This window comes from Melopsittacus undulatus, chromosome 16 (assembly GCF_012275295.1).
Source record: "Melopsittacus undulatus isolate bMelUnd1 chromosome 16, bMelUnd1.mat.Z, whole genome shotgun sequence".
NCBI classification, from domain to species: Eukaryota; Metazoa; Chordata; class Aves; order Psittaciformes; family Psittaculidae; genus Melopsittacus; species Melopsittacus undulatus.
Window position 1 is genome coordinate 5,715,654 of NC_047542.1, and position 15,692 is coordinate 5,731,345.

Consider the following 15,692-nt stretch of genomic DNA (forward strand, 5'->3'; position numbering starts at 1 on the left):
AGGGGAGGGAAAGACTCAGCTCCCTTAGATAAACCAGCAAAGAAACTCATTCTTATCATGGGCCTCTTAAAGCTGAGGTACTTTCCCCTGGCTCCCTGTGGGTGTTTTGGGGTGACTCCTTCCCCAGGGAAGATGTCAAGTCTGTGGGTCCCCCAGGAGCTGGTGGATCACCTGAGGCATCTCCACCAGCCTGGCTCTCTGCTGTCACCAGCACTAGTTGGTTTAGGGTCTGAACTGAGGATGTTCTGAATCAAACCAGGATTAGAGAGGGATGAGTCCAGGCTTCTGCTGTGGATACACTAGGGCAGAGGAACCTTCCCCAGTTTTCATCACTAAGATGCAACCTGGGGCTTCTACAGACTGAATCCTGGGGAGGGCAGCCCAAATGTGGCACTTTGCTGGGCTTTGGAGCAGAGCCAGAGAGAGGATGGATGAAGGTGTCGGTGATCTCATCGGGCTGGGATGTCTGCACCTTGCCCACCATGGTTATCTGAAGAGCTGCCATTGATATGTAATTCAGATTGGTGTTGGAAATCACTCGGTGCTTCCGGATGAGCTGTGGCTTGAAAGTCCAGGGGTAAACTGAAGGTGGCTTCAAACACCAAAGACTTCATCGGTACCCAAATGGTTTAGAGTAAGGCAGAGAAAACGAGTTGTGTGTAATTCCAGCAGTCCCAGGCTGTGGGACTGACTCCTGGCAACGACTGTTGGGAAAAATCAGCCCCTGCTGTTGCTGTTTGCTGTGAGAACAGCCGATGGGTGTCCCGGGAGGGCTGCAGAGCCAGCACAGTTATCCCGGCTTGGGCTTGGGGTCCAGATGCCGAGTCCTGCAGGTACCGTCTCGGTACCGGCACTTGAGCGGCTCTTGTCTCCTGTACAGTTCCGGGTTTGGGGGTTGATGCTAAAGCCAGGCTCTGGGTTTAAGAAGTGGGGCTGGCAATCGGCCTGTCTGTCTTCTGTCCGTCCGTCTGTCCGCTCACTGTACATTATCATTCATTGCCCTCCGGCCCCATCACACCTTGTTTTGGGGCGGAAAATGTTTTATTCAGGTAAATGAGCTGTGCCCGGTCCTCCCCCTCCCTACGTTAATGAACGCAGGGGCTAATCGGGGCGGAGCAGCGCCCGCCGGTGGGTCGGGCTGGTGCGGAGCCGGGTGGCAGCCGGGGAGCGCGGTGCGGGTCCCGAGGCCGGCGGTAGGCGGCGCTGCGCCCCTTGGTGCGGGCACCGGTACCGGCACCGGGGCCGCTCCGCGACCGCCCAGCCCCGAGCGCTGCCGGTGCCGCCGCCCGGCGATGCCACCGGCCCCCGGCCATAGGGGCCGGCGGACGCGGCGCTGACCCGAGCCGGCTGCAGCTGCCATGGACAGCGGCGGCCCCGGCCCGCACGGACGGCACAGGCAGGTACGGGAAGTTCGGGGTGGGACGGGACCTCTGGTGCCGAGCGGGGACCGGAGCTCCTGCCGGTGCCGGTCCCGGAGCAGTGCGGGCAGACCCCGCGCTCGTCCCGCTGGGGCAGGGCCGTTACCGACCGGGCATCGGGGGTGAGCAGGGTGGGGGGGACCGGGGGCTCCGCGGGGGCTGCGCTCCCAGCCCGGGCCCCGCAGCGTGTTCGGGTTCTCTTTCCCGTCCGGGCCGGTCGGTGCGAGGCTCCCCGAGCTCCTCGTTGGCTCCGTGCGGGGCTCGGGTGGGTCCTCGCCGTAAGTTTCTCCCCGTGGGCTCCTGCTGAGCGCTCGGTTACCGGTGATGCCATAAGAAGCGGCGACCTCCGGTCCCTGCCCGGCCCTTGGCTCGCCCCGGGGCTCGCCCCGGCCTGGCTCTGGCTGGGGGCGAGCTCTGGCCGGGGAGGTTTGCCTGCAGTGCCGCGATCCTGCCGGCCCCTGGAAGCTGCTTCTGGAGAGATCCTGGGTGACTGCAGCCAAAAATGCTTCTTCACCCTGGAAGGGGAACCCGAGACCAGTTTCCTGCCTTTGGTGCAAGCTGTTCCCTGCAGCCGAAGCTTCAGGCAGGACTGATGGGTTGTGGGCTTCAGTCTTCCTCTACCTCCTTTCTCTCTGTTGTAACTCCTTCAGCTGGGGTGGGCTTGCTTGGCTGGAGCAGGGTGGGGGTGCTGGGTGGGGGAGCAGCTCTCATGGGCTGGGGTCCCCCTCACTTGCAAGGGGATGCTTGGTGGTCCAGAGGAGAGGGTGAGCTGTACCAGTCCCATTCTGGAGACAGGCAGGAGCGGGTCCATGCTGTGGCTTTGGGCAGGGAGCAGGAATCTCCTCCTCCTGCCGGTTAGAGTTCCCTTTTGATGCAGTGTGAGGCTTGGGGGGCTACTCAGTGTGCAGGTCCCCTTGTCCTGCGAGAACTCATCTGTGCTGGGGCACCCACACCCTAGCAAAGAGCCTGCTCAGGTGAGATGCTGAAAGCCCAGGGGAAGCAATTCGAGCTGCCAAGCTCTCTGCTTTCCTCCATTGAGAAGACTGAGCTGTTGTTGACCTTGGGTTTCAACACCCCCGAGGAGTGACCAGAGAGATTCCTGGCACTGATGGGTCTGAGCTGTCAAAGGCAGTGGGGTGGTGGGAGCCAGAACAGGGCCGTGCTAGGGTGGAATTAGAGCTAAGAACTCTCCTGCTCACCTTTGCTGGGAAGGAAATGCTGCAGATGCTTGAGGAATAAGCAAGGAGATGGAAATAAATCACAGAGGAGAGTGCAAGAGAGCACATGTGGGGGGAAGGGGTCCTTTGTGTGCTCCCTGGTCTCCTCTTTACCCTGGAGAGCACATGCCTCATACTAGAACATCTCTGGGGCTGGACTGCTCTGAGTGCACCCAAGTAAGAGCTAAAAGGACTCTGCTCAACCTAGAGCTCTTGGGCTTGGGTCAGGCTCCCTGCAGCAGATTCCCCTCTGGGGAGGAGCAGGGCAGGGTTTGGGGAGCACAGAGAGTGCAGGAATCACTGCATGAAGCTCTCATTGACACAGCTTCAAGTGGGGATGCAGCCTCCTCGGTGCTGGTCCAGCACTATGGCTGTGGTAGCTGACTCCCAGCTTTACCCGTAACTGAGCATCCTCAGCACTGCAGAGGAGCAGGGTTTGGCCAGTTTCCTGCCCTGCACTAGGAGCCTGAAGAGGTGGATGTGGAGGTTGCTGCTGCAGTTGGTCTGTGCTCAGGGGATGGCAGCATCTTGCTGACCAGGCTCCCCAGCCCAGAAGCTTGTTCTCAGGATGGGCAGCAGCAGTGTCTGAGATCCTGGACCAAACCCTCACAGCCTGTGTGGGTCTGAGCACTTCCTCATCAGCTCAGGCTGGAGGATCCAGCTCTTAGCTGGTTTTCCAGCCTTTTGGAGAAGGGAGATGCTCTCTGCCAACCTTTCCCCACTGTTGTTGCCTTCTCTTTGGCTGCTGGAGACAGAACCAGACCGGAGCCTGTGCTGGTCCTTCCAATGGGATTGTGGAGGTGTCTCCTTGCTTGTCAGGGTCTTTCAAGGAGGCATCATCTTCTCAGGAGACTCAGCAGCCTCTCTGTGCGCAGCCCATGGAGCTGTGCTTAGGGTGAGGGAAGGACACCTCTCCTCTGGGCAGTGCCCATGGGCACAGAACAGAGTGATCTGAGGTTCATCTTGACCACGGGTGCCATGAGGTTTGCAGGTAGCCATCAGGGGCTGGTTATTCAGCCTGTCCCCTGCTCCTGCACACTGGGGTGTTTGCTGCTTCGGGGAAGCAGTGAAATAACCTCTCCCCTTCAATGTGCATTTGACATCTCCACCATGACGGGAAGGTTTCTGTGCTTCAGCTTCCCTCCCCATTCAAGTGCCTGGGGTCCAGGGCATCATAGAGCCCTGGGTTGTGCTCTGTGGGTCAAAGCCTGAGCCTCTCCTTGCACTAAATGAAGCTGATCAAACTCCAAGAAGTGCTGAAATAGCAGAGTATGAAAATAGCTCCTGGCAAACTGGCAGAAGTACAGGCCCAGATGTGCACCAAGGCTGACAAGTGCTGGAGCCATGGAGGGGAGGGCATAGAAACCAGCCCCTGTGCTGGCCTCCCCCATCTCTGCTTCTCTGTTTGGGTGGAATTGAGCTCACTGTAATTCTCCAGCTCACATGGACCATTGCAAACAATGCTCCAGACTGGCAGGACTTGGAGCCTAATCTGGCCTGACACAAAGTCCCTCATTAGCACTGCGGGTGATGCCGGCTCCGTTCCAGCCCAGCTGCAATGGCACCGTCCTGGCTGTGGGGTCACAGCTCTACCTGGGGCCTCAATGGGGGAGGAGGAGACCTCCTGTGACCACAAGAGGGGCTGGGAGGGCAGCACAGGCTGCTCCTGGTGTGTCTCTGTGCTGGGGATCCTCTGTGAGGCTCAGATACAGGTGATGGGCCATGTCTGTGTGTGCCCATGGGGAGGGATGTGGGCCCATGCAGAGGAGGAGTCATCTCTTGTCATGCTGGTTATGACTGAGGTTTTGGGGTTACTGAGGTTTTGGGGTTACTTCAGGTCCCAGCTCAGACCCAAAAGGTGGAAAGTAGCTAAAAAATGTTAAGGGAAGATTCCACAAAACTCCAAAAGAACTCAATGCAATTAGAGGATCCTGATATCTGCAATCAAAACCAAGTGCTTTGATGTGCAGAACACCACTCTTCACTTCAAATGACATCCCAGCATGTCAGACCAAACATCTGTGGTTGGAGTCTCACAACAGTGGAGGCTGATAACTGTCAAAATAGTGATTTCTATGGAGTTCTGTTTCCTGATGGGAGCTTGAGCTGGAATGGGAGCACTGGTGAGCGCCTGTACCAGTGTGGATCCGGGAGGAGCATCACTCCAGTGTCACCTCCTGGCCCTGTGCTCCTCAGAACCCTGAGCACAGCATGGACACTGAGGCTGCATTATTGATAACACTGTGATTTATTTATGCTTCCTTGGCTCGAGCAAACAGCTCAGCCCTTCTGAGCTAAATATAGGCTGTGCTGGGAGTGCAGCCCTGTCAGTGTGGGATGAAGGCAGCCAGAGGGGTGCTTGCTTTGTGGTCCTGCCGAGGGATTTGGGGATGAATCCCTGGATGGATGGTTCCTGGAGCCATCCCTTCTAGTGTGAGGTATCCCTGCCCATGGCAGGGGGTTGGAACTGGGTAATCTTGAGGTCCTTTCCAACCCTAACTGTTCTGTGATTCATTCTGTAGTTCTGGAGGATTCAGTGATCCAGAGGGTCCCATGGAAGGAGCAGCTCTGGGTGGGATGTGGGGCTCAGCGCACATGCCTGTGCTCCCTGTATGCCTTATGTAGAGGGGGAGCTGGAGCAGCAGCTGGGAGACCAGGATGTCAGATGGGAGCTGATCTCCTATGGGATCTGGCCACTGCTGGAAGCTGCACAGGATGTGTTGGCATCCAATGCTCCCGGCTGCAAACAGTGCAGAAGCTGATGCCAGCATCGTGTCTGCTGCCCTTGCATCTGGGCTGCCAGATGTGCCTCGTTGTGCAGCAGGACAGATGTGTGCTGTGGCACATGTCCCTGGCTCCTCTGCTCTATCATGCACTGTGCAGGGGGCATCCTGCGGTGGTGCTGAGCACTGATGCACACAGTGCTCCTGGCTTTCAGTGAGAGGCTGAGCAGCTCTGAGAGCTCTTTCCTTTCTCATAGAGGGGCTAGCCTGCATTTTAAGCTGCCATCAGTATTTACACAATGGGCTGTGGCATCTCTGAAGGGACTCCAGCAGCATATGCTGTTGTGTGAGATTCCCCCTCTGAGGAAGGCTTTACCTGGGGTACTTGGTACAGTGTCACTGCATCAACTCACACCTGCTTCAAGGAGTGATGGTTTCCTTGCACATGAAGCCCTCTCGGCTTCATTCTGTTGATGCAGGAGGTCTGGGGCTGTGTGGGGTGTAGCCTGAGTGAGGGTTGTGCTGGAGCGGGGTCAGTCCCTTGTCACCGATGGGCAGGGATGGAGCCAGATGAGTGGGATGCCTGCATGTCCATGTCCTCCCCAGCCATGCTGCACTCTGCTCCTGGCCACACCAACTGTTCTATAGCATTAATGAAGAGTATTTGCTTACATCTACATTCTTTCCTAGCCTAAATCCTGTGGTTTTGGTAAGAAACCTTTCCCCCTTTCCCTCTTTTATTGGTTGGTTGGGGTTTTTTTCCTGGTCAAATGTCAACATTTTTCTATCTCTCCTGCCCCAGTTGGGAGAATCAAAATGAAAAATCTCATTTGAAATCAGCATTTTGGAACAAAACATCTTTTATTTCAAAATGCAGGTTTAAACCAGAACAATTCACTTTGAAATGCTTCAAAACAAGAAATCCCCTTTTACCACCTCAAATCACTTGGTTTTGATTAAAAACATCAGCGTTTCCTGTTCTGGTGTTTCACTGGCTCAGCCTGGACCAGAGCAGATAGAACTTGAGAAGATGGCTGGAAATTCCAGGTTTATCGTCCCAGCAGCCTGGGTTTGCTGGTGCCTGCTGGGAATCCCACACTGCCCTCATTGATGCTGGTGGGTGCAGGTTCAAGCCATTCCCCTTGGCCTGTCCCTACATCCCTTGTCCCAAGCCCCTCTCCAGCTTCCCTGCAGCCCCTTTAGGCACTGGAGCTGCTCTCAGCTCTCCCCTTCTCTTGTCCAGGCTGCCCCAGCCCAGCTCTCCCAGCCTGGCTCCAGAGCAGAGCTGCTGGCAACACTCCTGAACCTCAGTGTCACTTGTCTTTATGGCCTGTGGTTAATAAGTTATGCTCCAGCACTGAAGTTTTATGGGGGACATGGTTATTTGCCCTGGACCAGTCAGATCTCAGCAGGCAGTAACCGAGCCTGGGAGGCTGTCACTTCACTCGGCAGATGCTGAGCAGAGATGCTGCTCTCAAAGCTGTTACTGCTTGTGCTGCTGCCTGCAGAGCCCCAGAGCTGTTCCCACCTGCAGGGCTGTGGCTGATAAATAGTGCAGGGAATGTATTTCAAGCAGTCAACAGTAAAATACCAGGTCTTTGGGGATTTACATGTTTCCTTTAAGGGCTCCAGATGATGTAAATCCCAGCTCCTTCCCAGTGCATCCTCTGTGGTTTAGGAGGGGGTTACTGGGGACCAGGCGTGCTCAGAGGTAGTGGATGCAGCTCTGTGTCTGTGTGGTTTTATGAGCTTTGAAGCTATTACTGAGAGGAGAACAGCCCCAGAGGAAGGTGCTGTGCTGGGACATGGGGTAATGATCCTGGTGCCACCCAGACATCAGCTCCCAGCACCTTAGTTCCTCATGCAGTGCCAAGCAGGATGGTTGCTGAGCTCTGGGACACCCGTTGTAGTCACTCTATCCATCTGCTGATGAGTGGTTTGCATGAGGACCAGACCACAGGTATCACTACAAGGCACCTTGGTGGCACCAGGACAAAGCTGATGTGTAAGTGCACATGGAAAAGGCAGTACCTGGAATGACTCACTGCTGATTTAGTCTGGCTCTTCCCACACACCCTGGGTCTGCTTTTAGTGTCTGTGATCTGTATTCATAATGTACTGGACTGATTTTCTGTCATTGATATATATTGATATATTGACTGCATGATTTTGTGCTGTCAGCAGTAAAGAGCAACGACCCTGAAGCAGATGGAGCTGCACAGTTCAAAGGTGGTGAGCAGGGTTATGGGCTGAGCTCCCAGGAAGGTTTTGGTGTGTGCAATGGGACTGTGTGTGCACATGAGCTGATATGGGGCCAGCCAAACCCTGGGGCATCCCCAGCCATCCCCATTGCACTCCCCACACACTTCCAGCAGGTACCATCACCCCATTTCTCTTTCTCCTTTCAGATGCACTGATGTCTGCTCCTTGCAGAGACCTGGCCCACCTGGGGTTGGCAGATGTGCAGGTCTTGGTGTGAATGCCCAGTAAGAGGTAACTATTGCTCCTCTGTGCTGCTGCTGGTTCCTTTCTTAGTGTCCCACTGCCATAGCCATGCTGCTAAAGAAGCCCAAGCCCATCCAGAGGTGATGGGTGAATCCTGCCTGTGTGTCCTGCTTCCAAGGGCCATGTCCCTGCAGCCAGATCCCTGTGGTTGTGGGTGTTTGGGGCTGCAACGTTGCATGCAGCAGCCTCAGTGAGTGGGGCCTGCACCCCCCAACCCTCCTCATCCTCCCTTCCCTTGTGCATCTCTTCTTGGTTTTGGTAGAATGAGTGAGAGAGACCTCCAGAGCCTGAGCAAATGGGTTTTTGTGCTCACTCTCTGCCTTACCACGTTGTGGGGAAGACTGACGCTGGCATCCAACCATCACAGAAGCCATTCAGGTAGGGGAAGCAACGTCCTCGCTGTGTGCATCATGTAAAATCTGAGGCCCATCGATGTATTTAGGTCATTACCGAGGTAATTCGTGATCTGTGGGCAGGGGGATGTGAGTTTTCTATCTTAGATAAGTCACAGTGAATGTCACTTTAGGCTTTCATTAGAAATGCAGATTTTTCAGCCATCTGGTTTTAAAGATCACCTCAATACATGGAACAAGTAAAAACTGATGGAGAACTGAAACTCTTGCTGGTAAAGGTACCTTTGACTCTGGGGTGTGAACCTGTCATTCCCAGTGGTGGTTTCTGGACCCACTCTGTGTGTCTGGAATGCTGTTGTGTGTGGTTGATGGGGGTTTTGGAGGGGTTACATGAGCCCATGTTTGCAGTGTGTGTTTTGAGAAGGGAAACAGCTGAGAAGCTATGATCAGCCCTTTGTGTCAGAGCTGGAGCCTTGATGGGCCCCAGCAGGGTGTGGATCTGGTGGTCCAGGGCTGAGTTCCTCTGCTGAGTACATGGTGGGAGGATGGAGTGGATGCAGCAGAGCCAAGTGCTTGAGTATGGAGCAATCCTGGGCACTGCTGCCTGCCTCTTGTGCCTTTGCTTGCAGATGAAGGGGTTGAAGGGTTGATTTGCCTGACCCACACCAAACCCTGTCCCAGTTCTCTCTTGTTTGCCTGGCAGTTAAAGCAGGTCTTTACAGTGGCAAAGCATTGCAAGCTGTTCTCCACACAGCCCATCACTTGGCAGTTTGGGGTTTGCCCATCACTTGGCAGTTACCTGCATCCGGCTTCTCTTCAGTTTACCACTCCCCACCAGCAAGTGCAATGGTATTTTACACTGAACCCATGGAGCTCTGCCCACCCCTCCTTGAGACACACACAATGTGTCCTGTCACAATACACCATAAAAACCCCATGTTCTGCTGCTCACTTAAAGGTCAGCCAGAATAGGAGAGCACTTTTGTTGTACTCTATGCAGGCTTCAGAAGCCTTGTGCTCTTACGATGCTTTTATGGCTCCATGAGATCAGATTCTATTTAAGAAGGGTTCCAGTGGGGAAATACCAGTTGAATGGGAGGGACAAACATGCCAGAAGCTCTGGATCTTATCCCAGGCTCCCTGAGGGTTTCCTGCTCTTGGCTTGAAACACACCAACCATCTGACTTGCATTTTCAGTCCTATCTGGCTTGAAGGTTCCTGCTGCTCAGTGAGAGGAGAAGGTCTGAAGCAGCCCATCACTCACTCTGCACTCAGGCTTTGTGCTTGCTCTTCCCAGCTGTGTGATATGGATCCAGTGTTGCAGGAGCCCTGGGCACAGGTTGCTCCTCTCTGCATGAGGAAACACAGAGTCTCTTGCTGACATCCTGGGAATGTCGGGATTTGATGTGGAGGGATCCATGGGTGTCCATCCGGTTACAACCCTCCACATTCAGAGCAAGCTGCTCTAGTGGAAGGTGTCCCTGCTGGATGAGCCTTAAGGTCCCTTCCAACCCAAGCCAGGCTGTGACTCTGTGAAACTCCTGCACTTGCTCTGGTGTCAGAGTCGGTGGCACCAGCGTTTGGTGGGGTTGAGGGTTAGGGCTGACCTGCACCCCTAACACAGCTCTTCTCATCCCAGCCCCACAGGGCTCAGCCACAAAGCAGCATCTGAGCAGTGAGAGCATCTCTGTGCCGTGGGTTTTGCCTTCCCTGCACAAGGCACAAGCTGGAGATGGGCCATGTCCATCTGTCCTGGTGGGAGCATTCTCTGTGTGTCTGCACACCCCCAGTCATTGGTGCCCCTGCAGGGATGCAGCGGGTGTGGAGCAGGATGGGCTCTGAGGGTGCTGTGCTCTGCCAGCTGCAGGAAAGGCAGGTTTCTCTTTATCTCCATCCTGCACCTTGTTGAGCATATGAAAAGGCTCTGGCACGTTGGCAAACTCCCTGTGTGCCTGGAAGGAGCCTTTCTCAGCTCTGCATCACCCTCCTGCAGCTGAACCCTCCGAAATGAGCTGGAAATGAGAAGCCCGAGAGCAGAAGTGAGGGGAGCAGAGGGGTCGGTGGCTCCTTCAGAAGCTCCTTCAGAAGCAAGTCAAAAGCACAACCGCATGTGAAGCTCAAGGGTATGAAATCCCCTGTTTGTGGGGTGTGTAGGGTCGGTGAGTGACTCCTCGTGGTCCTGCAGCAGAGCGTGGTGGGGATGTGGGTTCATCGCCAGGCAAAGCCAAGGACCTCTGCTCGGTGCTCAGATCATTTGAAGAGCCTAATAATGATAAAACCAGGGCAAAATACTCGTGTTTGTTCTGTAATGAGTTGCTTTCACCAGAGCCTATTCTTTCTGCATTAAGGAAGAATAGAAATAATCATTAAAGCTGAATTATGATGGCATTTAAAAGGGAGGATAAAATCTATGGCCAGAGATGCTACTAGAATATATCTCCAGGATAGGTAATTGTGTAATTATTATGGGTGGAAATGAGAGTGATGGTTCATTAAAAGAAAATGACCATGAAATAACAATAAATAGAGTCAAATTAAAGCCATGGTAATTGTGTGGCCCATCCTGCCCATGTGCTGGCTGGTGCAGGGCACAGGGGTGTGTGGCTCCTTGATGCTGTGAGGGATGAGCGGTGGTGTCACTGCCCATGTTCATGTTAGAATGTGGTTGTTCTGCCAGGCTGGTGACATATGCTGGGATGGCTCCTTGCATCCTGCCCTTTCATCTCCCAGTTAGTGCTCAGCATTGGGAACAGGAAAGGGACAAGGACTGTGCTGACTAGGAACTGATGTGGCTGTGCCTGCTTGGCACAAGGTTGCACTTGGATCGGTGTTTTCCTCTGGGAATGGGGAGAGATCCCATTTCCTGAGCTCTCACTCGAGCAGGTGAAGTGGCTGCTTTCCAGAAGGGAGCAGGCAGTGTGAGGCTGAGCATGGTGTGTACATGCTGTGACACAGGCTAGCATCCCTGCTTTAGGGTGCTGAGGGTGGCTGGGGATGAAGCAGAACTGGGAGCAGGGGATGGATGGGGCTGCGGGTGTGGAGCAGCAGGTCTGATGTCCCGATGCTCCTGTCTGCAGGCTGCAGATGCAGCTTCCCCATCCTCACATCCTGCCTCCTGCTCCTGCAGAAACAAAAGCTGTTCTCAGCAAGCCAGAGGTTGTCTCTGTGCTCCCTCCTGTGCTCATTAATCAGGACCTGGAGGGATCACCCACTCTCAGGTCATGGGAATTAAGCCTATCCAGCCCTGTTTGGCTAATGTGCTTTGTGCTTGTGTGGGCCATTACCCAGCGAAAGCCATTGATTTGTGATGCTAACAAGCTTCTAAACCCAGATCCCAGAGGTGATAAGCCAACACATTGGATTTCTTTCTTCCTTAATGTTTTAATGGCACTGGGAGAGGGAGCAGCAGGGCAGCCTGATGAGCACTGACATTCCTGTTGCTGCAGGGCACAAACGCATCCTGGTCCTCCCTCCTCCAGCCAGAGGGTGGGCTGTGATGGTGAGACAGGAGCATTGGTTTTAGCTGGGGTTGGAGGTGGCTGTACCCTGAAGCCAAAGGCAGCACAACACTTCATTCCCTCTTGTAGCAAAGTGTGTGGCTCATTATCAGCTGCAATTAACTAATCCCTTATTCATTTGAATCAAGCTCTGGGCTTGGCTGTGGCACAAAGCAGGGCAGGACAAGTGTGGGGCCTGTGAGGAGGAGGAGCTCAGACACAGGAGGTCTGGAGCAGGACCAGTGCTTCTCCCTATGGGTGTGCTGGAGCGATGCTGGGCTGAGCTGGGTGCCTGTCACCAGCATCCCTGGGTCTGGATGCAACAGCTCTGAAGTGCCTGGGTCACACTGGGGCAGGGGGTGTCCTGGGCACTGCCCCAGCTGACAGGGTCTGTTTCTCCTGCCACAGTGCACATAGAGCCTGGCACATGCGAGGTCATTGCAGCTCACAGGTGCTGCAACAAGAACAAGATCGAGGAGCGCTCCCAGACGGTGAAATGCTCCTGCTTCCCAGGCCAGGTGGCAGGGACAACGCGAGCAGCTCCGTCCTGTGTGGATGGTGAGTACCAGATGGTGATAACCATGTCCTGTGCCATCTCCGGCTGCAGCTTCCTGCTCGGTCAGGCTGGTGTGGGGTTTCTGTGCCCATAGGATTAACAGCAGAGAGCTGCCTGGGGCTCCTGCAGTGGAGAATGGGGGGAAAGGAGCATTGTGGGGACACTTCATTGGTGTGGCTGTTACCCACTCCATGCAGCCCCAGGCTGTGTGCCATGGGGGGGATATGGTGCTGCAGTGGTTCGAGCTCCTCTGGTGCATCACTGCGCTGGGTCCGGGCACTGCAGCATTGATCCTTGTCTGCTCATCTGCTGCTGGAGGCAGAAGGGATATGACTCCAGCCTTGCAGCACCATCACCTGCAAGGAGCACTGAGCAAAGCTCAAACTATGTGTATTTTATCCAGTGGCATCACTGAAGAGCTGCAGCCTCTGCCAGCACAGTATTGATTCACCTGACAGTGCTCTCCTATGAGTGTGGTTGTGTACAGCATCAGAAAATGCCTGGATGAGGTGTGAGGAAAGGCTTTGTTGTCCCAAACAGCTTGTGTGTTCTTGTTCCCAAATGGAAGAGAACCTGCTCTAGTTACTCATGTTGGAGGTGTAGATTTCAAGAGCCTAACAGAGCAGGGTGCTAATAACACAGTCCCTTTGCCTCCATAAGTGAAGCCTGAAGTGGGTTATAGCACAGCACTGCTCTCCTTGCTCTTGCTGGGACTCAGGCTTGTCCTTAGGCTTCTTACCGGTGGTAGTGAGAGAGAGCAGAGTGTTTGGGTGGCTGGTGAAGCAGATGGATGGAGTGAAGCGATGACTGCAGCAGGGTCATTGCAAACACAGGGCTGACACCCACCATGCCACTCAGCCCTGGCACTGACACCTTCTCCCCACAGCCTCCATCGTGCTGCAGAAGTGGTGGTGCCAGATGGAGCCCTGCCTCCATGGCGAGGAGTGCAGGGTGCTGCCTGACCTCTCAGGATGGAGCTGCAGTAGTGGCAACAAAGTGAAGACAACCAAGGTACATCCCCTACAGGGGCTGGGGGGAGCCGGGCTCTGCTTTCCCTAAACCTGGGGCAAGCAAACCCCAAAGAGTGTGCAAGGGAAGGGGAGAGCTCTGGCTACTCCAGGGTGTAGCTGGAGATGCTGTGGAGAACTTGTTATGGATGCATTGAAGCAGAGCAGAGGCTGGGCTGGGCTCTTGTCACCGGTGCTGGAGGGGCTGGTGGAGGTAGCACGAACCCCAGGGAGGTCCCACAGTTTGCTGATCAAGAACTCATCATAGAACCATAGAATGGTTTGGATGGGAAGGGACCTTAAAGCTCCAACCCCTGCCATGGGCAGGGACCCCTTCCACTGGAGCAGCTGCTCCAAGCCCCTGTGTCCAACCTGGCCTTGAGCACTGCCAGGGATGGGGCAGCCACAGCTGCTCTGGGCACCCTGTGCCAGCGCCTCAGCACCCTCCCAGGGAACAGCTTCTGCCTCAGAGCTCAGCTCAGTCTCCCCTCTCTTGGGCAGGTTCAAGCCATTCCCCTTGGCCTGTCCCTACATCCCTTGTCCCAAGCCCCTCTCCAGCTTTCCTGCAGCCCCTTTAGGCACTGGAGCTGCTCTCAGGTCTCCCCTTCTCTTGTCCAGGCTGCCCCAGCCCAGCTCTCAGCCTGGCTCCAGAGCAGAGCTGCTCCAGCCCTCGCAGCAGCTCCATGGCAGGTCCATATCACCTGCTGCAAACAGCTCTACTGTTTCCATCAGCAGGCTCCTGCCTCTCTGCTCTCCTGTGCCCGCAGGTCACACGATAGCCTCCGAGCACTCAGCAGCAGTTAACCAGCCTTGGTACCGGTCTCAGATGTGACCCATGGAGGCAGGATGCTCCAGGATTGCTGTCCTGCATCTGCTGGTGGGACCCTGTCAGGTACCACATCAGAAGTCCAGAGTTTCCCAACAGGCTGCGAGTATGGGAGCCCAGTGCAGCTGCAAGCCTTGTGTCACTCCACGATCCCCTCCTCTCCCGTGGACACCATCACCGACCAAGAAATGGGCTCATTTTCCTATCCTCTTAGCTAAAATACTGCAATCATGTAAGAGCTGTTGACAACAGAAACAGACAGACAGACAGACAGACAGCAGTCCTCCCAATGGGCTTTACTCTGAACTAGCTGAAATCATTGCTCAGTCGCCTTTCTCCATCTCCCAAGATGCTGAATGTGGTTGCCTTCAGGAACTGGGAAGTCAATGGCTGTGGGACACCCTGGGCTGCTGGGTGCCCTGGAGCAGGCGCTGAGCTCTGGCCTCATCTCAAGCTGGGATGTGCTGAGCCCTGGAGCACGGTGCTGTGCTCATGCATGGTGGATGTGGCGGTGGGGCTGGGGGGGGGTCCGACACCCCATCATCCACTGGAGATGGTGAAGTGTCTCCATGAGCATGCTGCTGGGTACTCTATCCTTGGGAACTGCATTAACTGGGCTGTGACTTTAACATCCCCTTCAGGTCCCAGGCACTGAATTACTGCTTGTGTTTGCAATTGAGTTTCAGATTCACGTGCAGGGAAGCCCAATCCTGGGGTACCTGACACCTGCAGATGCCTCAGAGCCCCAGACTGACCCAGGGTTTGTTGTATTCATTCCAATTGTACCATCTGCTCTGAGCTCATCCCTGCTGCAGGACTCACACTTCCCCTGGTGTGGCAGCTCGAGGGGGTGATGAGGGGAGCTCCATGCTCCCAACATCCACAGGGCTGGGGACTCCAGGGGACACAATGGCCAATGGAGGGCCAGGGGTTGGTGCCTGCCATTGGCAGGACTCATGTAGATGCTTCTGTAACAGGAGATGTGATACCTGCTCCAGATGGGATGTAAATACCAGACTGTGAAATAATAAACACATTTTAACCTCTGCAGAGGATCTGTTAATTCAGCAGCAAAGAGGCTTTGGGAGCACTTCCCTTGCTGACTGGATCCAAGAGGAGCGGTTGGGGCTCTGCCCTGGGGGTTCCATTCCCAAGCAGCTCATGCAGCCGCTGTCATTACTCATGCAAATGTCGAAATCTCTGGCTCAATAAAACCTTTGGCTGTGACTTACACTCTCTAATTACACATTGCATTAAAAGGCCTCCTCCTGCATTGAGCTGAACCACGGAGGGACGATGCTCAGTGGGTGATTTTCATCTCCATTTCACTGATGTTGCCTCAGGGGTGAGTCTGCTCCTGTCTCTCCATTGCTGCACACTGGGGTCTGACCAGCATCAACCTGCTCCAGCTCTGTTAGGCAGCTGCTGATGCTCTGCCAGCCCTTTTGTTCTGTAGTGGGTTACCCAGCAAAGGGTTTCTGTGTCTTGCCAAGTGTCTGGATCCATCTTTTGGTTATTGCCCATTGCACTGGCTGGAATGGTTTGAGGAGCAGCAAAGGGTAAAGCCTCACAGAGCAGCAGTTGGCTGCT

General features: G+C 54.8%; 1 protein-coding gene across 1 annotated transcript; it reads left to right on the forward strand.

The window, feature by feature from the left end:
• Positions 1-1,321: 1,321 nt before the first annotated feature.
• On the forward strand, positions 1,322-15,329 carry TAFA3 (TAFA chemokine like family member 3). Its single transcript, XM_034069802.1, has 6 exons — positions 1,322-1,400; positions 7,767-7,851; positions 8,126-8,241; positions 12,122-12,271; positions 13,156-13,280; positions 14,044-15,329. The coding sequence occupies exons 2-6, from the start codon at positions 7,838-7,840 to the stop codon at positions 14,053-14,055; spliced, it is 417 nt and encodes a 138-aa protein (XP_033925693.1). The 5' UTR covers positions 1,322-1,400; positions 7,767-7,837; the 3' UTR covers positions 14,056-15,329.
• Positions 15,330-15,692: the final 363 nt, after the last annotated feature.

What these genes read in the sequence shown, in the direction of transcription:
- TAFA3 (XM_034069802.1), top strand. An exon ending in CCATCACAGAAGCCATTCAG is followed by an intron (nt 8,242 to 12,121) that starts GTAGGGGAAGCA and finishes CTCCTGCCACAG; the next exon opens with TGCACATAGAGCCTGGCACA. An exon ending in AGCTCCGTCCTGTGTGGATG is followed by an intron (nt 12,272 to 13,155) that starts GTGAGTACCAGA and finishes TTCTCCCCACAG; the next exon opens with CCTCCATCGTGCTGCAGAAG.